Source organism: Euprymna scolopes, chromosome 9 (assembly GCF_053919585.1).
Source record: "Euprymna scolopes isolate OS-2025 chromosome 9, ASM5391958v1, whole genome shotgun sequence".
Lineage (NCBI taxonomy): Eukaryota > Metazoa > Mollusca > Cephalopoda > Sepiida > Sepiolidae > Euprymna > Euprymna scolopes.
This window is the reverse complement of record NC_136490.1, coordinates 30,036,964-30,060,435: the sequence shown is the minus strand read 5'-3', so window position 1 is coordinate 30,060,435 and position 23,472 is coordinate 30,036,964. Positions and strand designations below refer to the sequence as shown.

The following is a 23,472-nucleotide window of genomic DNA, read 5'->3' as shown; positions in this document are numbered from 1 at the left end:
ACTAAAACGACATCTCCGACCTAAAGCCTGTTTCGGAAAGACACCCTTGAACGGCCCAGGGTCTTCTCTCTGAGACTTAAGAGGTATTCATCATACCATAGTGCTCTGAACTTCTCCAGACACTGGTTTCGTACCTGCATGGTCCTGAGAAGCTTCTCTCGACTTGGCGGGAGGTGGGAAGAAAAATCTTCCTCATTTAAACTCAAAAGTAGTCCAGGACTCTTATTGGGCCTCAGAAACATGTTTGGAGTTACTGCCTCCAGCTCAGTCTCCGCGGATTCTCGATAAGTTAGAGGGCGGTTGTTAATTGCCTTTGTATATCCGATACTATGGTTAGTAACGTGAAATAATCTATCTCACCTCTACCACCCACCTTATGCAGACAATTTTTAATTGTCTGAATACTCCTCTTCCAGACCCCTCCTACCCAAGGCGAAAATAGAGGGATAGGACAGAATTTAATCAGACACGAGCCAAACTTCTGTTGATAATCATGGCTCAACATCAACCTCTTAAATAACCGCCCACCTCCTATGAAGGTCTTAGCATTGTCACAGTAAATGGCTGTTGGAACGCCATGGAGGATTGTAAAATGTACCAAAGCCTGCAAAAAGGACAACACGCTCATGTCTGGTACCACCTCAACATGTACAGCCCTGATACTGAGACAGGTGAAGATTAGTAGATACATCTTCACCACCTTAGCCCCTTCCTTAACCCAAAGGTGGCCCATAAAATCTACTCCCGTGTGTTTGAAGGGAACCTCCAGTTCAACACGTGAAGCAGACAAGCTGGCCACATTGGGGGGCAATACTTGTCTGGCATTGTACTTGCGGCACAGTGCACATGAAGCCAGGATTGTTTTCACTGCTTGTCTCCCCTTGGGCACCCAGTAACCACACCGTCTTAACTCTGCCAGAGTGGATGCAACCCCCAAGTGTTGACCCCTTGTATGCCCATCCATTATTATAAGCCGAGTTACTGGGTGATATTTTGCTAACAGAACAGGGTGTTTAACTTCCGGGTCGAAATGGAGAGACCTTGCAATTCTGCCACCTAACCTGATAAGACCCTCACCATCAATGAACAGGTCGAGATCATGCACCAACCCCGGAACTGTTCTACCTGAGGAATCCTGCAGAAATGCTAGTTCCTCAGCATATGTCTGGCGCTGCATCGTTTTCATCAGCAGAACGGCTGTAAGCCTTTCTGTGTCAACTTCTAACCAACGCAGCCGATGGATGAACCTGAGGACCAAGGAAGTCACTCTCAATAGCTTGGTGAAGGAAGAAAATCTTTCGAGAGGAAGAACTGTAGGTGGTTCCTCTCCCTGTAGGATGGCAGCATTCTAAGAAGAACGAGCCACCACTTGGCTGTGCTGGCTGAGGCATGGCAACTGCTGTGCAGCCCATGGACTGATCCCGCTACTTAACCAATCCGGACCAGAACACCAGAATTGAGGGCAAGCCTTGAACCTTTTCAAAGTTAACCCCCTAGTGATCAAATCGGCAGGATACTCAGTCGTTGAGACAACAAAATGAGGGTGAGAAACTAGTGTGGCTTTCAACTCAGCACTCATCTGTTGGATGTGCTTCAGTCTATTCCAGGCAAAGAGGTTTCTGCTTACAATTGTTCCGGAAATCAGCCAAGAGAAGACCACCTGCGAATCTGTGGCTACATGAATCTCAAAGGGAGAGAACCCTCCTAAGATTCCTCAACAAAGTAGGCAGGCACCGGAGAGCCAAAAACACGGCCATAAGTTCTAAGGTGGGTAGAGTTTTCTTTTTCAAGGGAGCTACCCTAGCTTTTGCAAACACCAGACCAGATTGGCAATTTTGCACTATATATGCTGCAAAGCCATATGCCTCTGGAGATGCATCGCAGAAAAAAAAAAGTTTGCCAGCCTCATTCTCGCTGAGTGCTCTTCTGGGGAAGGAAACGGTCTCCAGCTCAGAGAGATCAAGAGAAAGCTTCCTCCATAAGGACAAGTATTCCGGCGGGACCGTTACATCCCACCCCAATCCCTTCTTCCAAAGTTCACTCAACAAAATACGGCCACGTAACGAAACCGGTAGGCACAATGATAATGGGTCATAGACTCTAGCTGTCTCGCTGAGGATCCATCTCTTTGTAAAGGCACTAGAGTCGCACTTAACAGCTGCTACACAAAAAGTGTCTGAGAGAGGAGAGTATCTATATCCGAGAACCTTCTCCCATTTGTTGCCATGGTCACTCAGGGAACCATGCTCCTGCATTTTGTTTCGAATCGCCACATGGTTAGAATTACAGGACTGCAGTTCGAATCCTCCCTGACGCAATCGTTCCCGGGTGAGTGTATATAACTGGTACAGTTCATCAGGATCATTGTGCGACATAACCAAATTATCCACGTAAAACCGATTCTCCATCATGGATCTACAATTATCCATGGAAAACTGTGCTGCATGGTATTTAAGGACATAATTTAATATGAATGGACTAGGGGCATACCCAAAAATAATTGTGTTATATCTGAAGCAGCGTAGGCGACCTCCTTCTTTTAGGAAAAAAACAGAACTTATTCCTGTCCGATTCAAGCTTCAGACGGATCATTAAGAAGGCCTTCTTAATATCTGCTAACACGACGTGCTTATTAGCACGAAAGGTAAGTAACAAATCTAGTAGGTCACTAGTAAGATTTATTCCCTGGTAGGTAGCCTCGTTAAGGGAAGGAGAGTCACCAACTTTGAGGCTGCAGTTGAATACTGGCCGAATCTTAGTGGTGGAGGTAGGGTCCGATTTCAGGACAGGCCTGTGCGGAATCCAGACAAACTCTCTGAACCGTTGAGGAGGCACGAAGATCTCCTCTATAATTCCATCCCGTTCCTGCTGATGGAAAACCTTCAAATATTCATGATAAAGTTGCCTCTTCTCCAATCTCTGCATGACACATTCAAATATTTGCAGAGCCACTGCATGGTTGGAAGGAACAAAAGATATCTTATCGTCCTCCCATGGCAACTGAACGTAATATTTGTTATCCTTAAATGAAATAGACTGTCGAAAGAGAGCAATCTTCTGTTCATCATAATTAGACAGTTCCTGTTCTTCAATACCCAGTGACTCCACACTGAACATCTTCTCCAAACCCCTTTGTACATCACTTTCAGGGAAAAAAATCACTTAGAGGGTCTTCATAGGTGCCCTGAGACTCCAGCACAAAACATAGGTGAGATGGGTTGACCTCAGCAGTCGACGCAAGTACAGCATCGAAGGTAAGGCATTCTGAGTTCTTGTCCACAGAATGGTCAGTATGTAAAAACTGCTTCACCTCACCGAAGGGGACGAGTCTTATTGGTGTCAAAAATGCCTGTCCAAGCAAACAAGGAACCAATTGAAGGCTCCCTAAATGTTGAATGACATCCAGCCCAATTATTCCATGAATTGGAATAAAATTTGTGCCTCTGTCAAATCTGGCGGCTAAGGGACATTTGAGGCGTTCAAATTCATCCAAAATAAAATCCGGATTCTCGATTATCAAAATTTTTGTGTACCAACACCGTCAGGGAAAATGGACAACAGGATCCAATGCTAACCTCTACTGCTACCTCTTTAAAATGCCTGTCGCAATCTCCAAGGATGGTAGTCAGCCTAATTTCACAATCATGTCCAATGAAATCCAAGTGACCGAGGGGGTCCAAGACCTTACTGGACAAATAAGTCCATCCACTGCCTGTGTCCAATAAACAGTTGACGGAAACACTTTTGAATCTCCCCTCTTATATAATGGAAGGATCAGATGATTAACTATCACGTGATCCGGAGCACAAAATAAAACTTTAAAAGGGTGAATAACAACAATTCTTCTTGGTTAGTATTCAAGGTAAATGCAGCCGATCCTTCTCTTCTCGAGCAATCATTAATCCTTTTTTTCACATTATGAAAGAATTTAAATAATAACTTTTATTTGTAGATTTCATTTATATTTTATTTACTTATTTAAATCGAACACAAGATCCTTTAATCTTAATTGCCTGGGTGGAGAGAGGTTGTATACTAAGACTACCCCCAAATGACATTAGCAGCGAGTACCCGTGCAAAAAAAAAAAAAAAAAGGAAAAATAGGTTAAAAAGTTAACGCGTTAGCCAACTCAGCACCTTGTGAATTCGAAATAAGGTTTTTTAAATGTAAGCATGATTTTACAAAAAATGTGGACGCTAAAAATTGACCCCTCCTAGCAAAAAATGTCCCAATTTACCTGCACAGAATTATTGCCTAAGTATAAGTTTAATAGTGTTAGAGTATGTTGGTAATTTTTGATTGACTAACCACCAGGAAACAAAAAAAAAAACCCAGTGATTTCCCAGGCAACTTTGATCAGTTGCTGGATGTTCCCGACATAATTAAACGCTGATCTTAAAAATTATACAAAGAAAATTATTTACAAATACATGTAATCTTATAATTCACTTTCTCTTCTACGTTCAAAAGTTTAATTTGTGATTTTCCTATCTGACTATATCCAGTTGAGCATTGATAATTTACATTATTTGGATTATTCGAACTAGATTGAGTGTCAAAACATTTTGGTCGATACAATCTCCGACCTTCTTCAGGTGTGTCTTGTCGAACTCGAGAATCTGCACGAAATTTCGAACGGAACTGATAAAGCATTTGGTAAACTTCTGGTAGGTGAACGTTCAACCTTCTGTTCAGGGAGTACATAGTAATTACTTAGGACTTCTACACAGGTTGTAAAAATAACAGTAGTCCGAATAATCAAAATAATTAGTTAAAACGGTTGGAGAGGCATCGTTTTTTATGACAAGGTTTTGTGTCTTAAATTTTTTTTTATCGTAAATAATGAGTCATTAACAACAGCACCAATAAAATTAGACTCATTAACAACTTTAAGACCCACAACCTTATAATAAATAAACAATGCCTCTCCAACCCTAAACCCATTAGAAAGTAGCAACTATAAGTTTAAATGTCTCCTGGGAGAATGTAACTCCTATAACAATCTTGAAACAAATAGTCAAGTTGGTTACACAACTATTAACCTATCCTGTCCCCTCACTATGGATAGTTTAAATCTCAGTGCCATTTTTCAGCATCTACAAAAAAAAAAAAAAAAAAAAAAATTTCCTCCACTATCCCATGTTTGACAAAACTTAGTCTGTAACACAAAAATAATATATCATGCGACAAATTTTAAAAAAGCCGAAAATACTTGAAGCCATTTACATAAACCCCCTAAAACCTGAAATAAACCGCGTCACATTTCAAACAAGTCAAAACATTTTAAAATGCTTGCCGTAATCCTCACCCTCACCCCATATATTCTTATGCGACCCTGTTGCTTTTTAGTTCACTTAGTACTTCCCATGACGTAGGATAAACACGTGTTACTGTTGGCTGGACACCATACTGAGTATCCACTCAAGACAAGGGACATAACTAAATATACAGAAGAAAGCTACCAAATTCGATAATTCCAACTTTAATATTGCATGTGTCTACTGGTGTCAGGTGCAAGTCAAAGTGTTATGTTGTTAGTCTCCCGGAAAACGCCAGAAACTATTAAAATGGTCCACTATTATAATTTACCCAAAACCTTGGCAGGGCCACGACATCCTTTAGAGTTTTTTCTTCTACAGTAAACACTGTCCCCTGTCACAATTCGTTCATTCGCATAATGTTAAATCGCAGTGCTCTCCGAATTTTTCACTCGATTCAGACTTCATGAACCTTTTTCTCACAGAATATAAGGCATTTAAATTTATTCTAATCATATCACTAGTTACTAATATGGGTAAATGGTTTATCAAATTAACGGCGTATTTATGTTGGATCCAAAAACAAGCTCATTTGGGCTATGTCCAGAATGATTCTGAAGAGCACTTTTGGCACTAACAGCCCAAGCCAAAGCTATTTCGTTTCTCATCTTCCAATGTTTTTGCCATTGCTTCAGCCAATATTAGATTACTAAATGAACTTTCAGCGGTTGTAGTGCAAGTTTCAATATTCCGTTTTTAATTTATCTCTCTGTAAACATCGTTATTAAATTATTCCCCATTATCACTCAAGAAGCGTTTATGAACTCCAAAATATGCTATCCATATTAAAAATATGTCCTGAATAATTTCTTTACTCGCCTTGGTTTTAATCAGTCTGGTAGCAGAGTACCCAGTGGATGTGTCGATTAGGTGTAAAATCCAGCATTGGTTTCATCTGAATTCTTTTAAGTCCATACACGCAGTCACCAAACCGGTTTCCAATAGCCAATCCCACCACCGGACGAAGAGAAGGTATTCTAAGCCTTAAACAAACTGAACCCGAATCACAGACATCCTTAATAAGAGCCAGAAACTCCTTATGAAAGGCCATACTGCCTGTCACCAATGATACCAATTTCTCTTTTGATGCACGAGCAAACTGTTTATGCAATTTCTCAGCCTTCGTTCTTTTCTCCATCCTAGAGCATTTTTTAAAGCTTCACAATGTGACACAAGGTTTGGTGACTTTTCAGCCTGCAAAAGCATATTTGTCAATGGAAGACTATAATGTCCAGAAGTTGTCTTTTGCAATTTTATAAATCTGTCTAAAATCTTACAGCTGTCACTTTTAAAATCTAGTATCTGTCAATAGTTTTCATTGATTTATGGACTTAATAACAAGAGTAGATCATTTTTGATAATGTCAGCCTCTATGTATGTTTTGACAACTTTTATGCCTTTTATAGTTACTGGAAATTTAACTGCTTTAATTGCCTTTACCTCTTCTCCATCACCAAAACAAAATGTCCTGCTGAATTTAAGTTTTCACTAACCACTTACTTCGGTCATTTAATGTACCAAAAATACATTAAACCAAAGTTTTGCAGTACTTGTTCTAAAACAGGCAGAATCCAACACTGCCATACCCAGTGTTTCTTTTACAAGATTGGATATTTTTATATTGGAATCATTTATCAATGTTCGATGACAGGATTTTGAATTAATTAATGACAGGTGTACATGGTTTGAATCCACAACAGTGTTAATATTTATATGACTAAAACCAGTACAGTCTCTAGCAAAATGCCCAATAGAACCACACGTGAAACAACGCATTGTCCTACCTTGCCTGTTTGTTGAATTTGTTTTGTTTCCTAGATAGAATTTTTGTTCCCTTTTACTTTCGTTCCGATTGAAATTTACAGTTTCAATTTTTTCCTTGATAGTAGGAACTGTTTTGCATTCCAATGAAGAAATATCAGAAGACAATATTTTAAAAATATCCTTCATTGCTGCGTAAGTAAATCTTCCACATGTTGTCCTTGCTAATTTTCGTTTTCTTCTGATACATTCGCTGCATTTAAAACAAAAAAAATGCTTGAACTTCTTCCGGCAGAGAAATTCCGTATTTACATAATTTCTGGTAAAAGAATTCATACGGCACTAAAAAAATCGTTAATGTTTATTCCAGCAGCTCTTTTGTAAGAGTAAAATTCTTTGAATGACATGTATGCCATCGTGTTTTTGTCCCTTAAATATATCTCGTCCAACTTGTCCGTAATTATTTTTTATCCGTCAGTTCGGCCGATATCTGTGATGTCTAAGTGTCGAACGCATTCGCGTATGTTTTGTGGCAATGGCAAAAATATTGCTGGTCCCTGTTTTTCCTTAGGTAAATCCGTGAAGATAGACCATATACTTATGTCTTGTTTTCATTCGATGTACATTTCTTCATTCTGCAAAATAGGTGGCTGTTTCGTAAATGACGCCATCTTTCTTTCAATTGTGTTTCAACGTTTGTCACACGAAATAACACGCTCTGCTACCAATGTTAGTTCACTTAGTATTTCCCACGACGTCGGATAAACACATGTTACTGTTGGCCGGACGCCATATTGAATATTCACTCAAAACAATACATAGAAGAAGGCCACCAAGTTCGATAACTCCAACTATAACCTGCAATAAACCACGTCACATTTCAAACAAGTCAAAAATATTTTAAAATGGTTGTTCCACTCCTCACCCCATATCCTCTTATGCAATCGAGTTACCAACTGCAGAATATGATTCGCTAATGGTCTAAAACACCTACGCACCTAGTAGCCAATGTATACTTATCACTGTCAATCGGTCTTCATCGCCAGTTTTTTCATAGTACATGATTAAGTTCCTACGTGAAGATGTCCGCAGAATTTGGCGAAAACGTTTGCAATACATATGCGGCACATACTAAGATTTTTGATTTTCACACAAAAAACATAAATAAAAAGTATAATAAAATAGAAGCTCTCTTATCTTTAATAGTGTTTGTTTAAATAATAAAATGCTGCCTAAATACACACAATATATGGATATATATATATGTGTGCGTGTGTGTGTACGCAAACATATATATATATATATATATATATATATATATATATTATACACATGTACGTATGTATCTATATGTAAATATATATATATCAGTCAATTGGAATAAAAATGATCCAATTTAGTATTCGAATATAGATGAAAATAACATGTTCTTTAAGATAGCTTAATAGTGCAATATTAGAATTATAAAGGCTGTTTAGTATATACCGCTTCATCGGAGGAACAAACAACTTATGTTCACTTAAAAAAATTTAACCTTTTTGAAATGGACATAAAATGTGTGCCATTTCCCGTTGAAACGGTACAACATAAGTACACACACACACAAGACAGTTTTTTGTGTCTGAGTTTGTTCGGAATGTCTTCGATAAGTATCAATAATCGAAATAATCCGATCAATCAAAGAACAGATGATTTTGAAAAAAGTTAACACCTTACACAGCCTAACATCACAAGAACATTTGAGAAGTTTTATGACCACATAAGCAGAAAGGCCTAGCATATAAAATCGACTGTATGTTCTTTGATAGGACAAGGGAACGTGCTAAATGAATGTTTTTGCTTGGAGCACAATTGAACCATGATACTTGATCTTTGCATTTTAAACTTTAATTGAAGCCATTATATTTAAAAAAATAATTTTATAAGATCAACATGAGATTCTCTACAGTCTAATGTAGATTACAATGCATTGTGAAATACGTCACTGCGAGAGCCATGTGAGCTTTCTCCCATTGCACTGCGATGGCTCCCCGACTAGAGCAGGTAATCAATTGATTTGATTGAAAAAAAAAAATGGGGAGTTTCACCGATTTCGATGACAATGTAAATATGGGAGTGTGAAACATTCGTCGATCATCATTCGATTCCGGGCAATGCCGGATCACACTGTTAGTATATATATATATATATATATATATTTATATATCTTACTATAAATTTTCGTACTGTGTGTGTGTGTGATGCGGTTTATCTCAGCCTACAGGCAACCCACCCAGGTAAAGGTACCGAAATGAAGTTTATGACCCAGCGGATATTTTAGTGATATTTATATCTATGTTTGGTGCATGGAAATGCAAAAAAAAAAAAAAAGAAAAAAAATTACTTTTTACGTTTTATTTACTTGATATTTTCCAGTACAAGGACCCAAGTTTGCCCAGATGGGCAAACTTGTGTTCTTGTGTGTGTATATATATATATATATATATATATATGAAAATAGAAGCAGGTATGATATTATAATATTATGGAAAAAAGGACAGAAAACCTATGGCCATGTTTAGAAAATTCTCAACGTTTCGTTCCCATTTAAATATCTCACTTTTCATAGAATTTTCCTCTCATTTTTAGTATATTTCATTTTCCTCAATTATAATTCTTCATGGGAAGTCCCCGAAAATGGGGACGAAACGTTAAGAATTTTCATAAAAAGGCCATAGGTTTTCTTTCCCTTTTTTCATATATATATATATATATATATATATATATATATATAATATTAATGTCATTAAATGCATATGTCTGCCGCGTAAGCCAATAGAAATTTTAAATACTTCTCGATCTTAAAGACTATTTAATAATTAGATTTATTAACCAGTTGAATAGTTTCGCTAATAGAATATATTTTGGAATAAGATGCCAGATCAGATTACAAACAGCAATGTCATAAAATTTTTTAGTAAAGATTTAGATGAATGAAGAGAGAAATTTTTAAGAAACTTCGAATGGAATATTTAACAGAATTTGATCTGTATATCAACATTGTAGTTACCATCATCATCATATCGTATGGATCCGAAGATACTATTTTTGGCATTGGTTTCCCCGATTATTATCTAGCTATAATTCTTTCTAGAAAGACATCGGATACTTTCAAAAAGAACCACAAGAAGGTTACTAACATCCTAAATAAAACTGATTTTTGTGGAACGAACTGGATTCGAACTTGGTACACCCAGGTTTACAGTCCGTGTTGTACTCTACTTAGCCATCGTCACCTCCCAACATCCCAATATTGTAATAATAATGTAAATGCTTTGTTTTGTTCAGGGTTGAATTGACTTAGTTAAAAACGGATGTAGCCACGTAGACAGAACGCAGAAATAGTAATAATATTTTTTAAAAAAGTGACGAACAATTTCGTTATATTTGTGTTGTTCTTTCGGAGAAAAATCGCCCACGTCTTTGTAAGTGCATAAGAAAGGAAATCCATCTTAATGTTATGCTGTAAACGAAGAAAAGAGAAATAGAAGTGGGCGCAGAAAGAGAGAGAGAGAGAGAGAGAGAGAGAGAAGTGGAGGAGGAAGAAATAGAGAGGAGAAAGGGAGAAAGAGGGAAAAGGAAGAGAGATGGAGGTAGAGATGGTGTTATGGTCAGTAAAGCAAGAAAAGAAAGATAGAAGAGGGAAGAAGAGGAAGATAAAGAGGGAGAGAAAGAACAGGAGAGAGGTAAAGTGGCAGAGAGAGAGAGTTAAGGAAAGAGAGAGAGAGAGTTAAGGAAAGAGAGGGAGAATGGGAAAGAAAGAAATAGAGGGAGAAAGAAGGAGAATGAGAAAGAAGAGTATATATATATATATAGAGAGAGAGAGAGAGAGAAAGTGTGATAGAAAGAGATGAAGAGAAAGAAAGAGAGAGGAAGGATGGAGGGAGAGAGTTGGTTTAGGTTATGGTTAGTATACCAAGAAAAAGAGAGAAGGATTGATAGAGAGGTAGAAAGAGAAAGAGAGAGAGTAAAGGGGGAAATAAAAGAAGAGATAGTGAGAGGAGAAAATCGAGATAGAGAAAGACAGAGGGAAAAGGAGGGAAGTATACAGGGGGTTACACTGAAAAGAGGATGCGAGTAAAAATAGCATCGGTGTGATGGTCTGTACCTCTTTCTTTTTCAAAATGTCATCGGAATAAAAGATACAATTTGATCGCACGCGTTTCTTTTGAAAAGAGGCAAGAATAAAAAGAACCTCGTTTTTATCATTTCGTTTTCTATTTCATTTTTAGTTGCGTCCAAGCTTTGTATATCAGTTGGTCGGTCTCGCTTTTCCTAATCATTAGTCTTTCCACGAAGGCAGAATTGGAGAAAATGGTTTTTAACGCGAAGGAAATCCAGCTCCTTCAGATGGAGCATTATGGATTAGGAGTTAAATAAATTTGTCTCAGTCTAGAAGCATTTTCACCTTCACCGACAGACAACAGAAAAAAAAATAAGCTATCATAATTTGCTTATAACCGGAAGACTAAGGTGCTCGCAAGTAATGTCGTTCGTCTGTCACGCCTAAATGTGACACAAGAGTTCTGTTGCGTTTACGTTTGAAAAGGTATTTTCGTTTGTCTGTCACGCTTGAGTTAGAAACATTTTCATCATTAAACGCGTAGATTGGATAGGCGCGTCTATTTTAACGTGTGTCCCAGCATCCCATTAATAAATTCTGATAATCCATCTGTTCGTCACGATGAAGTTCCAAAATGGCATGTTCGTCGTTATGTCATACATAAGTTCTAACTAACATTTTTCGATAGATCTGTGCGTACCTAAAGGAGGTTCTGTCCACCAGTCCGTCTCACTACAGTTTGAAAAAGCATATTCAGCGATAATCGCACAGATTAAATGGGCGCATATTTATAACATCAACTCAGTCCCGCTCGAGAATAACAGATATTTGTAGTCTTGTTTTGATCGGCATATACATATATAAACACACACATATATATATATATATATATTATATATATATATATTATATATATATATATTCAATTATTCTTTTTCCTTTATTTATTTATTTGCAAGATCCGTCGACGATTCGGTCTGTGATGGCAGCTTACCGGAACCGGAAACCTTAAATGGTGTAAGCAGCTGTATGACCGGGTTGATTTCCAGCAATGGCGTAGAGCTAGTGATGCCAAAACTGGAAAATCGGTAACGGCTGTCCTTTCATAAAGGCCGAATAAAGAAGGTTTCCTTTATTTTTGTTTTAATTTCTTCAAAAATAAATAAATAAATAAATAAGGATAAAACAAAACAAAACAAAACGAAGAAATAAATCGTTTAATGCTAAGAACTAATGCAGTCGACTGATATGGGTTGGCTGTTGTTCGGAGTACAGCTTAACCGTTTGGCTTGTTGAGGCATGCCGTAATCGGAGAGGAAAATAGGTGATATAGAACGAAGAAATGAAATCTTGCAATGGAAATGATCGGAAAAAATAGATGGGAACAAACTAGCATGCGTGAAAAACAATTCTCCCTCTCACACACATATATATCTTCTATATATATAAAAGGCAAAAATCGGTGTGTATGTATGTATGTATGTATGTATGTATGTATGTTTGTTTGTAACGCTAAAACTTTTGAAAGACGGAACCAGAGTTGACAAATTTGGTATCATATTGCACCTTGATCACCCGGATGACAAATATCGAAATTTCACGTCAAACGGACCAGTAGAAAGGGGTCAACTGATCGTTTTTCTCCTAGGGGGGCCCCCCAAAAAACCTGTCATTTTAACGTTATTCAATACGTGTCACGTGACGTGACGTCAGCTCAAACTTTTGACAGACACAACCAAAGTTGACAAATTATGTATCATATTGAACCTTGATCACCCGCATGACAAATATCGAAATTCCACACCAAACGGACCATTAAAAGGGGGTGAACTGATCATTTCTCTCCTAGGGGGGCCCCCAAAAAAACCTGTCATTTTAATGTTAATATTACATAATCCAAAAACGCTTAGTCATGTCACGTGACGTGACGTCAACATCCAGTAATGGCGAACAAATGTAAACAAACACTTTGTTTTACCGATACTTTTGTAATTTCTCTTCTGCTTTGTTCTAGAGATTATTAAACTCCCTGACAATGTCTCCAACGTATTTAACTGGTTAAAAATAGTATTTATACAAGAGTTTTAACGAAAAATATCAGGAAAAAATGTACAGGAATAAAAAAAAATTCAGCTTTCAAAATATTCGTCGATAAAAAAACCGATCTTTATATTTACGCTAACCATTTTGTATATTACCACGTGACCTGCTATCTCTTAAACTGGAGGGGGGGGATCCACTTGAATCCAACAAAACCAGTAATTTTTTTTTCTATTATATATACATCATTTTCTATAAAATTAAGTGTAGACTTTATAATTATAACAAAAAATGTTATTCATACTAAAAAAAAAAAACGCTTAGTCATGTCACGTGACGTGACGTCAACATCCACTAATGGCGAACAATTGTACCTATTTACTATGCCTCCCCACGGGACAGAGTTAGACACCAGGGTCGTTTTTTAACGTGGAGAAAAGGTACAAAAATAAAAATTGTCTCAGTCGTGGAGGATTTCTCCTCCACCGAAAGAGAACAAGAAATAGAAGTGCAGCATCTGAAGAACAGATACTACACTTTGATCTTGACCAAAAGGCCAAGAATGCGAACAATTGTAAATAACAACTTTTTTCACAAAACCAACACCGCCTTTCTTTTTTTTCTCTCTCTCACCCACTTACTCTTCCCTCTCTCTCACCCTCTTTCTCTTGACGTCACACCACTGTTAAACTGTGTGTGGGGGGGGGGAACACATTCCCAGGCATTATCTCCTATAGATGCACATTTTATTAGAAATTCAGCTTTCAAAATATTAGACGATAATAAAAATATAAAACCAACACCCTCTTTCTCTTTTCTCTCTCTCTCACCTACTTACTCTTCTCTCTCTCTCACCCTCTTTCTCTTGACCTCCTACTACTGTTAAACTGTGTGTGTGTGTGGGGGGGGGAAGAGGCAGCTTGAAAACCAACAAAAACAGTGCACAGTTTCCCAAGCATTTGGGGTGGGAAGGGGGGGAAGAAGCCGATCGCACAGTTTCGTGTGAGAGAGAGAGAACAATTCTCAACCTATATACTCAACAAATTTTTTATCTACAGATTTGAAAGTTTGTATATAGGGTATTCAGACATATGGAAATATATCTAGCATATTCTATCTATTATATCTATAAAAGTGAAAATGTGTGTGTGTGTGAGGTAGGCAGAGAGAGAGAGAGAGAGAGAGAGAGAGAGAGAGAGACAACAATTCTCAACCTATATATTCAATACATTTTTTATCTACAGATTTGAAAATTTGTATATAGGGTATTCAGACATATGGAAATATATCTAGCATAATCTATCTATTATATCTATAAAAGTGAAAATGTGTGTGTGTGTGTGTGTGTGTGTGTGCGTAAGAGAGAGAGAGAACAATTCTCAACCTATATACTCAACGTATTTTTATCTACGGATTTTAAACTTTGTATATAGGGTATTCAGACATATAGAAATATATCTAGCATAATCTATACATTATATCTATAAAAGTGAGATTGTGAGTGTGTGAGAGAGAGAGGACAATTCTCAACCTATATATTCAACAAATTTTTTACCTACAGATTTGAAAATTTGTATATTGGGTATTCAGACATATGGAAATATATCTAGCATAATCGATCTATTATATCTATAAAAGTCAGAATGTTTGCGTGTGGTTGTGTGTGTAAGGTTGCGAGAGAGAGAGAGAGAGAGAGAACAATTCTCAACCTATCTATTCAATAAATTTGTTATCTACAGATTTGACCATTTGTATATAGGGTATTCAGACATATGGAAATATATCCAGCATAATCTATCTATTATATCCATAAAAGTGAGAATGTGTGCGTGAGAGAGAGAGAGAGAGAGAGAGAGAGAGAGAGAGAGTAAGTACAATTCTCACCCTATATATTCAACAAATTTTTTATCTACCGATTAGAAAATTTGTATATAGGGTATTCAGACATATGGAAATATATCTAGCATAATCTATCTATTATATCTAGAAAAGTGAGAATGTGTGTGAAAGAGAGAGAGAGAAGAGAGAGAGAGAGAGAACAATTCTCAACCTATATATTCAACTAATTTTTATGTACAGATCTGAAAATTTGTATACAGGGTATTCAGACATATGGAAATATATCTAGCATAATCTATTATATCTATAAAAGGTAGAATGTGTGTGTGTGTGTGTGAGTGAGTGAGTGAGTGAGTGAGTGAGAGAGAGAGAGAGAGAGAACAATTCTCAACCTATATACTCAACAAATTTTGTATCTACAGATTTGAAAATTTGTATATAGGGTATTCAGACATTTGGAAATATATCTAGCATAATCTATTATATCTATAAAAGTGAGAATGTGTGTGTGAGAGAGAGATAAAGAACAATTCTCAACCTATATACTCAACAAATTTTTTATCTACAGATTTAAAAATTTGTATATAGGGTATTCAGACATATAGAAATATATCTAGCATAACCTATCTATTATATCTATAAAATGACCATGTGTGTGTGTGTGAGAGAGAGAGAGAGTCAGAGAGAGAGAGAGAACAATTTTCAGCTTGTGTGTGTGTGAGAAAGAGAGAGAGAAAGAGAGGAAGGAAAATTCTCACCCTATATATTCAACAAATTTTTTATCTACATATTAGAAAATTTGGATATAGGGTATTCAGACGTATGGAAATATATCTAGCATAATCTATCTATTATATCTATAAAAGTGAGAATGTGTGTGTGAGAGAGAGAGAAAGAGAGAGAGAGAGAACAATTCTCAACCTATATATTCAACTAATTTTTTATCTACAGATTTGAAAATGTGTATATTGGGTATTCAGACATATGTAAATATATCTGGCATAATCTATGTATTATATCTATAAAAGTGTGAATGTGAGTGATGGAAAGAGCAAAAAATTCTCAACCTATATAACCTATAAAAGTGAGAATATGTGTGAGAGAGAGAGAGAGAGAACAATTCTCAACCTATATATTCCACACATTTTTGGGCACAGATTTGGAAATTTGTATATAGGGTAGGCAGACATATAGAAATATATCTAGCATAATCTATCTATTATATCTATAAAAGTGAGAACTTGTGTGTGTGTGTGTGTGTGTGTGAGAGAGAGAGAGAACAATTCTTAACCTACATACTCAACAAATTTTTTACCTACAGTTTAGAAAATTTGTATATAGGGTATTCAGACATATGGAAATATATCTAGCATAATCTATCTATTATAACTACAAAAGTTAGAATGTGTGTGTGAGAGAGAGAGAGAGAGAACAATTCTAAACCTATATATTCAACAAATTTTTTATCTACAGATTTGAAACTTTGTATATAGGGTATTCATACATATGGAAATATATCTAGCATAATCTATCTATTTTATCTATAAAAGTGAGAATGCGTGTGTGTGAGATAGCGAGAGAGAGAGAGAGAAAAAGAGAGAGATAAAAATTCTCAACCTATACATTCAACAAATTTTTTATCCACAGATTTGAACATTTGTATATAGGGTGTTCAGACATATAGAAATATATCTAGCATAATCTATCTATTATATGTATAAAAGTGAGAATGTGTGTGTGTGTGAGAGAGAGGACAATTGTCAACCTATGTATACAACAAATTTTTTATCTACAGATTTCAAAATTTGTATATTGGGCATTCAGACATATTTCAATATATCTGGCATAATCTGTCTATTATATCTATAAAAGTGAGAATGTGTGTGATAGAGAGAGAGAGAACAATTCTCAACCTATATACTCAACAAATTTTTTATCTACAGATTTGAAAATTTGTATATAGGGTATTCAGACATATGGAAATATATCTAGCATAATCTATTATATCTATAAAAGTGAGAATGTGTGTGTGTGTGTGAGAGAGAGAGAGAACAATTCTCAACCCATATACTCAACAAATTCTTTATCTACAGATTTTAAAATTTGTATATAGAGTATTCATACAAATAGAAATATATCTAGGATAATCTTTCTATTATATCTATAAAAGTGAGAATGTGTGTGTGTGTGTGAGCGAGAGAGAGAGAGAGAGAGAGAGAACAGTTCTCAACCTATACATTCAACAAATTTTTATATATAGGGTATTCAGAAATATCGAAATATATCTAGCATAATCTATTATATCTTTAAAAGTTAGAATGTGTGTGTGAGAGATAGAGAGAACAATTCTCAACCTATGCACTCTACAAATTTTTTATCTACAAATTAGAAAATTTGTATATAGGGTATTCACACATATGGAAATATATCTAGCATAATCTATCTATTATATCTATAAAAGTTAGAATGTGTGTGTGAGGTAGCCAGAGAGAGAGAGAGAGAGAGTAAGAACAATTTTCAACCTATATATTCAACAAATATTTGATCTACAGATTAGAAAATTTGTATATAGGGTATTCAGACATATGGAAATATATCTAGCATAATCTATCTATTATATCTCTAAAATTGAGAATGTGTGTGTGAGAGAGAGAGAGAGAACAATTTTCAACCTATATACTCAACAAATTTTTTTATCTACAGATTTGAAAATTTGTATATAGGGTATTCAGACATATGGAAATATATCTAGAGTAATCTATCTATTATATCTATAAAAGTGAGAATGCGTGTGTGTGTGAGAGAGAGCGACACAGAACAATTCTCAACCTATATATTCAACAAATTTTTTATGTACAGATCTGAAATATCACATTTGTATAGAAGTAGAAATCTTGATACCTACTCTGATACCTAATAAAAGAAAGGACACTCTTTAGGGCGGATTTTGATTATAACAAGTCACTAATTAGAAATTATAATAAACATTCTAATAATTTAAGAATTTTACCAAAATAAAATTGCATGGTAATCACCCAATTTCTGCCACAAAATTTTGATTGGCAGAACTCATAAACATAAAATATATATTTTCTAATTTCATCTTTTTTTTTTTCTTTTTACATAATCTGGTTTGATGTTTTCCCAAATATTCAAATCACTATATTTTGCTGCTTAATATCAAATACAGCAACTGAGTTATTTTTATGCATCAAACAATTACATTTTCTCATTCATCCAAACTAATCACTGAACATCAATTTCATATTTTCTTCACTAAAATATTACTGTGCTTGATGTCATCAAGTGGAGCGGATCATTTTTTTTTCATTTGTTCACACATTTTTCCAATTTATATATATTTTAAAGATTCTTAGCCTATGTCATTGCATACCAATCTGTTTATTAAAAGTTAAGGTTCACTGTAAACACATATGTTACACCAAAATAAAAACGCTTCAGATAATGTCTTGATATTCAATTCAGTTTCTCACATGACATCTTATGAAGTTAGTAGAAATGTTACAGACTTTTGAATCTCAAACACTTTCAATACTGTGCACTGATATTTTCTTTTTTGCAATATAAGCACATTCATGATTTTTTTTACAAACGTTAAAAACTTTCACATTGTGTAGCAATATACTGAAACAATTATAAAAATATTTGTTTTTATTTTGAATGATGCAGGGCATCTGAAGAGAGATTTTTCTAACAAAATGAAAGTATAATTTTTAGCAATAGGTATCTAGGAAAAGGCCACTACATATGTTATAAGTTCCAAATTTCCACAACCTGGCAAATACTGGTACATGCTAGCAAATTTAGATTTGCAATTACAAAATATGATTCTAATTTTTTCCTTTGCTCTTTATTCTAACACTACACTAAGTTTACTGTGTTATTTCGCTACAGTTGATATTGTGTAGAACAATAAGAAAATCATAGTGAACAATGCATTCAACAAATTTCACACACATTTCTAGATACCTATATCTAATAAGTTCAAAAGAAAGGACACACTTAGGGAGGTATTTTGGTGGTCAAGTCACTAAAAAGAGATTAGCTGGTTTCCCGGCATAGCCCAGGATATAATAAAGATTGACTGAAATACATGTTCTAGCTGGTTTCTAGGCGTTGCCAGGGATGTAATATAGACACATTATGTTGTATATTACCTGTTCTCTTCTCCCTAAGGTAAAACAATTTCATATACATGCTGTAAATTACCTATGCTAGGGATAAAACATGAACAATATCAGTCCTAGGGTAGATAAAACAAATAATACATAGAGATGAAAGATTCCTCTCCCCTAAGAATCAAACATATGTTCAATATCTGCTTTTGTTTTTTCATTGTTTATACGGTCCCGAGCAACGCCGGGTAGCCCTGCTAGTATATATATATAAGGCAAAATGTGTGTGTGACATTTCGTGTATGTCTTCAAAAGGCTTCTTTCGCACGCGCTCCCGGGTTCGTTACTATCGCTTAAAACTGTGTATACAGGTCCTATATCATAATATCTTGAAATTAGGAAAGCGCCGTAGCGTATAGATTTATTTACGTCGATTTTTACAAAATTATTGCTATTTTGGCTTCTCGCGTGTTGATTGGGCTTTTTAGTATAAATAAAATGAGACTAAAATGAGACGTGTTCGCGGCAATGCGCCGGGAACAGACGCTTTCGCTGCGTGACTTGTATTTGACCTTCTTAATTAGGTCAAATCGAAGCAGCAAAGTTAACTTTTATTACGCACGCCTGTTTTTATAGTTATAGTTAGATAAATAAATTCAAACACGTTTACGCTGTATGTCGCGGTGGCCCGGTGGTAACATCGCACGTTTTTTTTTTTCACACATTAATTTCCAACTCAAGGGTACGGGTTCGATTCTCATACTCACCTACCAAAACATTTTTTTATTATTATTTACCCCCCCTCCCGGAGTTTTGATTTACCTCAAGACACCCGGGCATCGCCGGGTACCCCCCGCTAGTATATATATAAAAGGCAAAATGTGTGTGACCATTTCGTGTATGTCTTCAAAAGGCTTTTCGAGCACATGGTTCCGATGTCGTTACGATTGCTTACAACTGTTTATATGGGTCCTAAATAATAATATGTACGATTTGGGAAAGTGCGTCGCATCTAGATTTATTTACGTCGACTTTTACAAAATTATTGCTATTTTGGCTTCTCGCATGTTGATGAGGCTTTTTCGTATAAAAAGCGAAACTAATTCAAAGTTAACAACGAACAATGTTCTCGGCATTGCGCCGGGAAATGTCCAGAAGCAATCATATTTGATCAATGTTGTACATCAGGCAATTGTTATTCAATCTGGACAATTGGGAGCTGGTTCCACTCCCCCCCCCAAATCAAAAACAGTAAACTTGGGTAAACAACTGCGTGACTTCTATTTGACCTTCTTAATTAGGTCAAATGGAAGCAGCAGAGTTAACTTTTATTGCGCACGCCTGTTTTTATAGTTTAATAAATAAATTCAAACCAGAGTGTGTTGTATGTATGTCGCGGTGGCCTAATGGTTAACGTCACCCGGTTTTTTTCACACATTAAATTCCAACTCAAGGGTACGGGTTCGATTCGCATACTTACCTACCAAAACATTTTTTTATTTAACACCCCCCCCCGAAGTTTTGATTTACTTCAAGACACTCGGGCATCGCCGGGTACCCCCCGCTAGTATATATATAAAAGTCAATGTGTGTGATCATTTCTTGTATGTCTTCAAAAGGCTTCTTTCGCACGCGCTCCTGGGTTCGTTACTATCGATTAAAACTGTGTACATGGGTCCTATATAATAATATCTAGGAATTAGAAAAGCGCGTAGCGTATAGATTTATTTACTTTGATTTTTACAAAATTATTGCTATTTTGGCTTCTCACGTGTTGATTGGGCTTTTTAGTATAAATATGTGAAACTAAACTCAAACGACGTCTTACCGGCATCGCGCCGGTACTTGGCCCTTGGGCCAGGATCAAAGTGTAGATACTGCAAGCAAAGACCATATGTGGGGGCAACCCCACATATAAGACCTTAGTCAATGTAGGGGCAAACATTTTTATTATTATTTAACCCCCCCCCCCCCGGAGTTTTGATTTACCTCAAGACACCCGGGCATCGCCGGGTACCCCCCCGCAGTGAAAAACGTTGGCTTCTCGGCTTTTTCTCTGCTTTCGCCCCTTCCCACCATCATCTGGGGTGAGGTGAAAACTAAAAATAACGATCGTGCGATGACCTTATTTAGCGTCGTCCTGTCAATCAAACCTCTTTTAGCTTTATAAGCTTTAACTTAACACGCTAATCAATTATTCTCACTCGTGGTCGAGACCGTTAAGTACTTGGCATTGGTTTCCACCTCCGCGTCAAAGCTTCCGAGTCCAATCCCTCTTCCCGACCAAACGTTTTTTTTTTTTTTTTATTACTTCGCTTATTCTTTAGTTTACCCCTCTTTTTTATAATATTTACACTGTTACACTACCTAAAATCGGCTGGGAACGGCGGAGATGACGGAACAGTATATAAAAAAAAACTGTCACTAATAATTCACCGCTATCTCGATCTGTCGCTCAGCTGTACTATCGCTAATAATTCACAGGTAACAAGTTAAACAGAGTGAAAATTTTATTTCAAAGCAAAACCTGGAAAAATCATGAGATACATAGAAAAATGCGAGAATGAAAAATAATATTGTTAAGATTTAAACATGGAAAAGTAAAGGACTATTGTTAATACTGGAAAAGAAAAAGATAAGATATTCTAGTAAAAAATATAATAAATTTATAACTTGAAATATTGCATTATTAATTAAGAATTAACTATATAATGTTATAAATTGAATTTAAAAAATTCTTAATGCTGCAATATTTTAAGTTAGAAATGTATTATATTTTTTACAAGAATATCTTGTCCTTTTCTTTTCCAGTTTTAACTAGTCCTTTTACTTTTAAATCTAACCATATTACTTTTCATATTCGCATTTTTCTATGAAATTATATATATATATATATATATATATATATATATATTAGTTAAGTATATTCTCCAAGTTTCAAACATCGAGTTTTCTCAGTTTGTCCTTTATTACTTTTCGATATGCATCCATTACAATATTGTTTCGTATTGCGACTAGCAAGTCTACACATTTATGTTATTGCTGCATATTTAGTCACGTAATCAACAGATGTTTACCTTTAAAAACTAAAAAAAGCACCGTTTTAGATAACTTATATGGTTCATGTAACCGACACACTCTGCTGTTCCTTCTCAGTTACAAAGATTTTCTTGGAGAATTATTATAGTATAGTATTATGTCTCTCTCTCACACACACATTATATATATATATATATATATATATATATATATATATATAAAAATTTATTTTAATTTATATTAATTATTTTCGGAGTTTTTTTTTATAATTATTGTTCTGTTTTTATTCTCATTTCATTTAAATTTTTTTTTATCCATTTGTTTTTTATTTATTTTACTATTCCTCGAGTTCTATTGTTTATATTCCATTATTATTATACAATATATATTATTATTTATACTCCATTATCTTTATTATTATTATTATTATCATTATTATATTATATATATATTACTTATATTATTATTATTATATTATTTATATTATTACTTATGAATATTATGAGTATTGTTATATAATATATATTATTAGCCCGAGTTCCCGGCGTTACCCGGGTGTTTGGAGGTGGGTGTTGAGCAAAAAACAAAAAACAAAACCAAACAAAAAAAGTGATAGTAGGTAGGCAGGCTCGAACCCGTGACGCGAAGGGGGAAAATAAAGTGAAAGAAAATCTGACGGCTTACTCCTACTCCATGACGCGACCGGAAGTTCGGAACGTTGAAATTAGGCAAAGCCAATCTAACCGATACGATGACTTGCAAAAAATCGACCTCTCCTTATAGAACTTCCCAGTTGAGGGCGAAGGAATTGATGTTTTTGGCCAATTGTTGGATATTTATGGTCAGAGACGTCGAGCTTAAAAATGATACCGATCTTGTGAAAATCCGTTCCGCTGTCGACTGTTTTAGGCATACATACATACATACATACATACGTTTAAACAGACAGGTGAGATTTATATTATAGATTACTTATATTTCAGTATTATCATGTTATGTATATTATTACTTATATTCCAGTTAGAATGTTCTTAGTAGTACGCTTTATATAACAATTTTGTAGACTTATCAGTCGCAATACGAAACAAAGCCTTCTGAAAAGTAATAAATGACCAACTGAGAAAATTTGATATTTGAAAATTGGAGAATTATTATATTATTCTATATATGCTCTGGAACCCACTAAATAGCCTTTATTGAGTTTGGACTTTTTCTACATTTACAAATTTAATATAA

At 35.4% G+C, this 23,472-nt stretch overlaps 2 protein-coding genes and 1 pseudogene across 2 annotated transcripts; all 3 read right to left on the bottom strand.

Annotated features, from left to right (window-relative positions):
- Positions 1 to 1,685: 1,685 nt before the first annotated feature.
- LOC145285037 (uncharacterized) lies at positions 1,686 to 2,408 on the bottom strand. The gene has a single exon (XM_080134112.1). It carries the CDS (start codon positions 2,406 to 2,408, stop codon positions 1,686 to 1,688), a length of 723 nt encoding a protein of 240 aa, XP_079990238.1.
- Positions 2,409 to 2,505: 97 nt separating this feature from the next.
- LOC145285036 (uncharacterized) lies at positions 2,506 to 3,117 on the bottom strand. Its single transcript, XM_080134111.1, has one exon. The coding sequence runs from the start codon at positions 3,115 to 3,117 to the stop codon at positions 2,506 to 2,508; it is 612 nt and encodes a 203-aa protein (XP_079990237.1).
- Positions 3,118 to 13,657: 10,540 nt separating this feature from the next.
- LOC145285336 (U2 spliceosomal RNA) lies at positions 13,658 to 13,791 on the bottom strand (annotated as a pseudogene).
- Positions 13,792 to 23,472: the final 9,681 nt, after the last annotated feature.

What these genes read in the sequence shown, in the direction of transcription:
- LOC145285037 (XM_080134112.1), bottom strand. Translation starts at nt 2,408, where the DNA reads ATGGAGAATCGGTTTTACGTGGATAATTTGGTTATGTCGCACAATGAT.
- LOC145285036 (XM_080134111.1), bottom strand. Translation starts at nt 3,117, where the DNA reads ATGTTCAGTGTGGAGTCACTGGGTATTGAAGAACAGGAACTGTCTAAT.